The sequence below is a fragment of the Anopheles merus genome, chromosome 2R (genome assembly GCF_017562075.2).
Source record: "Anopheles merus strain MAF chromosome 2R, AmerM5.1, whole genome shotgun sequence".
Lineage (NCBI taxonomy): Eukaryota > Metazoa > Arthropoda > Insecta > Diptera > Culicidae > Anopheles > Anopheles merus.
Genome location: NC_054082.1, coordinates 62,854,578 through 62,861,877, shown reverse-complemented (window position 1 = coordinate 62,861,877; position 7,300 = coordinate 62,854,578). Strand labels below are relative to the sequence as shown.

The 7,300-nt window shown below is 46.3% G+C and overlaps 1 protein-coding gene across 1 annotated transcript; it reads right to left on the bottom strand.

Moving 5' to 3' along the window:
- Window positions 1-282: 282 nt before the first annotated feature.
- LOC121590392 lies at window positions 283-6,205 on the bottom strand. Its single transcript, XM_041910043.1, has 2 exons — window positions 2,110-6,205; window positions 283-1,986 (listed from the first exon to the last, which is right to left on the bottom strand). The coding sequence occupies exons 1-2, from the start codon at window positions 5,791-5,793 to the stop codon at window positions 562-564; spliced, it is 5,109 nt and encodes a 1,702-aa protein (XP_041765977.1). The 5' UTR covers window positions 5,794-6,205; the 3' UTR covers window positions 283-561.
- Window positions 6,206-7,300: the final 1,095 nt, after the last annotated feature.

The window sequence follows — 7,300 nt, the reverse complement described above, 5'->3', positions numbered from 1 at the left end:
ACTAGTGAAATCAAATCTGGGTTTGCACGGTTGAGCCAACTTGATCTAAAAACTCCACGTAGCAGTCACCCTCCCGCAAAAATTCGTCGCATAAATCCATCCAAACGTTTGTTTTCTGATGTCACTAAGGACAATCACGCATTGTTTACATTCGGTGCTACGAGCAATCAAAGAAATAGCCAAAACAACAATACGGAGCGAATTGTCGATATTCAACGCAAAACTCATGCACCACCTGTAATAACTGGCACAAAAAAGGATATAGCATTGAACAATCGCGTATGTTTCGGATGATTTTGCGTGGGCTGAATATTTACCGCTGTGTGTTGAATTTCCAAAGTGCAAGAGAAAGTGTATTCATTATGTTGCCCTATTTATAATTTTTCTATGATTGCCACTCACGCGAGTGGCAACTCACCCGCTACTCATCATTTCCTACCGTGCTCATTCTCACTTGACGAAACTCACTTTCGTCAAGTTATCATTTGACATCCAAGCGAAGCGTCAACATACTCCCCCCCATGACAGAATGTCATGAACAAAAACAAACTACACGTGCTGCTAATCGGAAGGCTTCGCAACAGGCAACAAGCAAATTTTAGCTACTGGACGCGTAACTATTCCTTTTGCCGTTTTCAACTTCACTACACGCGTAAGCTGATCTTCTCCTGGGTGTACATCGATGATGCGAGCAAGTGGCCATCGGGTGATAGGGAGCGAATCGTCCGCAAGGATGACCAGTCTGCCAGGTACTATTTCGCTACGATTCACTACCTTATTATCCTTCTGCATTTCCTGCAGATATTCGGTTGTCCAATGCTTCCAAAAGCGTTGCACAAGCAATTGCCAGCTCTGCAATTCGTCTAACGTGTATGGTTTCAGTCGTGTGTAGTCGGGAACCGGGACAGCATGCATAGAAGAACCGATCAGGAAGTGCGCCGGCGTAAGCGCTGCCAAATCATTGGGGTCATCCGTCATTGGCAACAAAGGACGCGAGTTCATTGCCGCTTCTATTTGCTGCAGAATGGTGCTGTATCCCTCGTAAGACAGCCTCGAACTGCCTAGCTGCCTGTAGAGATGTCGTTTGGCCGTCTTAACCGCTGCTTCCCACAATCCACCAAAATGTGGGGCCTTAGGTGGGGTAAAGTGCCAAGTTATGCCCCTGTCCGAACAGTTGGATGCGATGACGTTTTGGTGCTGTTCGTTCTGTAACATATCAAACAATTCATTAAGTTCGTGTGCCGCACCTTCAAAGTTTTTTCCGTTATCGGAGTATATGTCCGATGGTAATCCTCGCCGGGATGTGAAGCGATGTAATGCGGCCAAGAAGCCTGCCGTGGAGAGATCGCCCACCAGCTCCAAATGCACTGCCTTCGTTGAAAAACACACAAACACACACAAGTAGCATTTAGCGGCAGCGGCTCTCTTGTGTGCGGGTTTCAGATACAGCGGGCCGGCATAATCCACTCCAGTTATGGAAAACGGCCGGCTCGGGGTGATGCGTTCATACGGGAGTTGACCAGTTTGTTGTTGTGTCAGCTGCGGATCCTGACGAATGCAACGAAAGCAATTCCTCACTACGTTTTTTACTAGCCGACGTCCATCGAGTGGCCAATATTCCTCACGTATCCGGGAAAGTAGTAGTCTTCCCCCGCCATGCATCAGCTTCTCATGTATGTGCACCGCGATGAGATGAGCCAGCTGATGGTTTTTGGGAAGCAGGATGGGATGCTTGAACTGGTACGGTAGCTGTGCAAGTTTCAAGCGGCCTCCTACTCGTAATATTCCATCGTTGTCGAGAAACGGATTCAATCGCCGTAGAGGTGATTGTTTTCGTACCATTTCTCCCTTTTTCAGCAGTTGGATCTCTGATGAAAACTCGTGCTCTTGTGCCAGTTTACAAAGCACGATTTTAGCTGCTTCTATAGCCTCAGGGGTGATCGGTAATGCTGCTGAGGTAACTTGTGATGACTGTAGTGTACGTGTCTTGTGTTTTGTGTTGTGTATGAAACGTGTGCAGTATGCAATTATATGTACCAATTTGGTGTAGGACGACGACAAATTGAACCAATGGTGAGTGGTTTGTATACTTGCAACTACAGCACTCACCTGACGAATTTCCATATCCGTTTCAGCAGTCAGTGATGGATTTGACATTGGCCATTTGGAGGGGGATAGCGCCAACCATTCAGGACCACAGCTCCAAATCGATCCTTTTAGCATTTCAGCTGCTGACATCCCTCGAGACACCAGATCGGCGGGATTCGATGAACCGGGAATGTGTTTCCATTGACGAGGGTGCGAATAGTTCTGGATCTCAGCAACACGATTCGCCACGAATGTTTTCCAGGTGTTGGGTGGAGACGCTATCCAGTTTAGCGTTACCGTCGAATCCGACCAGAAAAACGATTCGGTTGTGTCGATTCCCATAGCGCGTCTAACACGATGATGAAGATGTGCTCCTAACACGGCCGCGCAGAGCTCCAATCTTGGTAATGTAACTCGTTTTAGTGGAGCTACACGCGATTTCGACGCGAGCAGGCTGACTCGTACTCGTCCCTGCTGGTCCTCACAGCGCGCATAAATGCAGGCACCATAAGCAACTTCTGACGCGTCTGCAAATGTATGGAACTGTATTTTAGAGTTAGGTAAGAGCACATACCGTTCGCTTTTGAAGCTTTCCAAATCCTTCCAGTCGTCAGTAACCGATTTCCATTTGTTACAGATGTGTACAGGGACCGGATCGTCCCATCCGATTTTCTGCAGCCACAACTCCTGCATTAGCAATTTCGCGCGTATGATGACTGGAGCGATCAATCCAAGTGGATCAAACATTCGAGCAATGTTTGACAATATGGATCGCATGGTGAGGTTGGCGGTTTCCATTATTGCAGTCGACTCAAAGCACAAAACATCTAGTTCGGGCTTCCATGCGATACCAAGTGCCTTCACAGTCTCGTTCGGCACAAACTGCAGTGATGACTGTGTACCGATATGCTCTGCTGGTAAACCACTTAGTACGCCTAAACAGTTGGATGTCCACTTCCGGAGTTCAAACCCGCCCTTGGAGAGTAACTCGGAAAGTTGCTGACGAAGCTCGCGAGCTTCACTCACGCTGTTAGCTCCGCCAATGAAGTCGTCTACATAAAAATTGTGTCTCAGTGCGGGTGAAGCTAGTGGAAAGTCAGCACCTTCATCTTCCGCAAGCTGCAGCAATGTACGAGTGGCCAAGAACGATGATGGAGACAAACCATATGTCACAGTATTCAGCTCGTACAATTCAATCGGCGATTGCGGTGAGAAACGGAAGAAAATGCGAACCAATCGTCGATCATCCGGATGCAGCACAATTTGTCGATACATTTTGGCGATATCAGCTACGACAGCAATCTTATAGGTGCGGAAACGCAAAATAATATCGATGAGTTCATCCTGAACTATGGGTCCAACCCGCAGAGTTTCATTCAGCGAAAAGCCAGTTGACGTTTTAGCCGAGCCATCAAAAACTACTCTGACCTTTGTGGTGGTACTTGACGCTTTAAAAACTGGATGGTGTGGTAAATAATAAGCAGCTGTATCATCACAATCAGTGCTTATAGGAGACATGTGACCCAGTGCTAAGTACTCCTTCATAAAGTCTTGGTACGCTTCTCGAAGTGCTGGATCTCGTTCCAATCTCCGCTCGAGAAGCTCAAAACGACGAATGGCCTGAGGTCTAGAAAGGCCGAGCTTTGCATCAAAGTCGGGCTGTTTCGGTAGGCGAACAATATATCTACCACTATCGTCACGTTTGGTGGTATGCTTATAGAACGATTCACAATGTCGTTCGTCTGGTGAGTATCCATCATTCATGGTTAAATTTTCTAATTGCCAAAATCTTTGTAACGAATCCTCCAAGGATGCCATACAGACGATTGTATATGATGCGGTGGGATCGGTTTTAGGTGAAGAATTGTCACTGCCAGTTGGACCAGTCATTACCCAGCCGAAAACGCTGTCTATCATCACGGGCTGATGAGGTGCAGGACGGAACTGAGTTGCATTCTCAAAGAAAGTGTGGTAATGACGAGCACCAAGAATGAGGTCTACAGGAGCAGCTTTGTTGAACAGAGGGTCTGCTAAAGCGAAACCAGGTGGTATCTTCCAATCGCTGATGTCTATGTCGCGCGTTGGTAGATTTGCAATCAAATTGTCAACAATCAACAACTCAGTGTTCACAGTGAACGAACTGGATCGAGAGACAATCTGTGCCTGTACGGACTCCCGTACTGTCTTTGTAGCTTGTCCTGCTCCAATGACGGTAATGTTCACATTACTTTTCTTCAGCCGTAAGCGATGAGCGAGTCGATCGCTTATTAGATTCGGTTGCGATGCGCTGTCCAACAGCGCCCGCGCAGGATGTGCTATTCCGAAATCGTCTATGATATTTATCATAGCAGTTTGCAGTATGACTTGTTCGGGTGCATGCTGCAATGCTGCTGCAAATGTGCGTTGTGTATTGTTTGTGGCTGTGTGATCGCTAGTGGTGTTGTGTGTGTGTTGCTGAGGTGCAGTGAAATTTGGGTTATGGTGAGCGTGATGCTGTGGTGTAGTGGAAGCTTGGCTGTTATGTGCGTAGTGCAATTTTGTGTGGTGTGCGGCATTACAGTAACGGCATTTGTACTGTGATGGACAATCTCGAGCCATATGATTATCGCGTAAACAATTTAAGCACAAACGCGAGGTCATAGCAAACCGATGGCGTTCCTTCGGGTCCATCCGCTCGAAACGCGGACATTTCAGAAGGTTGTGCGCGGAGTTGCATAGCATGCAATTCGGCATTTCATGCGATGTGGAAGCAAAACTGGCTTGGCGAAGAACGGTCATTCTCCGTACGGGAGCTAGGTCGTTACCCTGAGACGTATGACAGTTGTTTACAAGCAACGTCTCCAATACACGCATACGACGGTGCAAGAACGAAATCAAACTGTCGTAACTGGGATCGTTATTGCTTGAGGCTTGCTCCTCCCAATCGCGTAAAGTAATTATCGGAAGTTTAGTGCATAGCAAATGCTCGAGAATGCTACCCCATGTATTTGTTTCTTCTCCTAAGTGTTGCAAAATCTTTGTGTGTCTCTCAAATTCATCTACAAGGTGGTGCAATGTTGCAACGCTTTCCTTCTGTACAGCTGGGATGGCAAACATTGCTTGCAAATGGCGTTTTTTCAGGAGGTATTCATTCGAGTATCGCTCCGTTAGAGTGTTCCATGCTAAATCATAATTAGCTGCGCTTATGGTGATTGATTCTATCACTTGAGCAGCTTCTCCTTTAACCGCGGCGCGCAAATAGTGAAATTTTTGAATGGCCGGTAAATCCATATTATTATGAATTAAGCACTCAAACGTATCGCGGAATGTCAACCATTGCATATAGTCCCCCGTGAATTCAGGCAGCGCAATGGTAGGAAGTTTGATGCCCTTTAACGGATTCGCTCCGGTACTCGATTGGGCATTTTGAAACTGCTCTTTTGGTAACCTTGCTTGCAGCTGGGATTGCACAAGAATTAATCTATCCTCAAAACTTTCTCTGAGTGTAGCATTTTGCGACACTTCTTCCGGAGTGTCGGCAGAATCTTCCAATTGTTGCTGCACAGCTTCCAAATCCGCACACAGCTTATCGAACCTTTTAACGCGTATTTCCACCTCTACTTGATCCCGTTCAGGGACGAAATCCTTAATGAATTTCTCGTATCGCGAGAGAATTCCCAATAAAACAGTCCGCCGGGACGCCAAAACAACGGGCGGTGTGGCCATTATGTTAGTGGATGTGGGTGTTTGCGATTACAGTGACTTGCGTGATGCGGCAAAATCAGCTGTAAGTTTGCGGCAATCCAAAAAGTGTGTGGCACAAGCGGTAAAACGAAACCCCGATGCAATTATCGAAACTTGCGATTTAAAAACCAGATATTCGCACAATCCTGGTCACGGCACCATGAACAATCGCGTATGTTTCGGATGATTTTGCGTGGGCTGAATATTTACCGCTGTGTGTTGAATTTCCAAAGTGCAAGAGAAAGTGTATTCATTATGTTGCCCTATTTATAATTTTTCTATGATTGCCACTCACGCGAGTGGCAACTCACCCGCTACTCATCATTTCCTACCGTGCTCATTCTCACTTGACGAAACTCACTTTCGTCAAGTTATCATTTGACATCCAAGCGAAGCGTCAACAAGCATCTTTTCCTATCAAAATAGTTCCCGCTCATTCAACGGTGCAAAAATGCGCGCTGTATATTTCCCGGCTCTCTCCCGATACAACCAGTGACCAAATTGTACAAATGGTCAAACAAGCTTTATCGATTGATGATGCTACTGCATACTGCCTTATTCGCCAGGGTACAAATAAAGCGACACTCTCATTCCTGTCATTTAAAGTGTTAGTGCCTTTATCACTACGTGACAAGGCTCTTTCCCCCGACACCTGGCCCCTTGGCCTGTCAGTACGTGAATTCATTGACTACCGAAATCAACAACCGGGTGCAAATTTTTGTCTACAACCGCCAATGGGTCTCTCCACCCCTACAACTTTGCCTACGGTGCTAAATATTCGGTCACCGCCACTGCTGGACCACACAATTTTATCGGCACACACTCCACGCACTTCACCAACACCGTAGACCCACTAATATTTTCCGGTATTCATTTCACGCGCATTGCACACACTCACAGTCACACAAATAATCCTGACACGACTCATGAATCGAGGAACACTGGCGCTGAAACAACTTTAGTGAATGTTAATTGCACTTACCTGACGAATGTTCTTCCAGCAACAAACGATATTCTTTCTGCTGAGGCAGTGCTTGACGAAGGGCGCACGCAGCTTGATGATCGTGAGACCAAAACAAACCATCGCCATAGAACGGACACTACACTCACACAATCGTATGACTATCATGTCAATCCTACAGGGGTCGCCTGCCGTAATAATCAAGGACGAACAATGACGAATAATGACCTTAGCATTTATTACCAAAACGTTCATGGACTACGCACTAAACTTGAGGATGTGTACATTGCTTCTAGTGAGCTTGATCATGATATTATTGTTCTCACAGAAACATGGCTTGATGATACCATACTTTCGCAGCAAGTAATCTGTGACAAATACGCTATCTATAGAAGCGATAGAAATGCTAATAACAGTGCCAGACAGATAGGTGGTGGTGTCCTGATTGCTGTTTCCAAACGTCTCAAATGCCTTCCTGTGCACACCAATATAACGAGTATTGAACACTGCTGGGTTAAAATCCTGTTG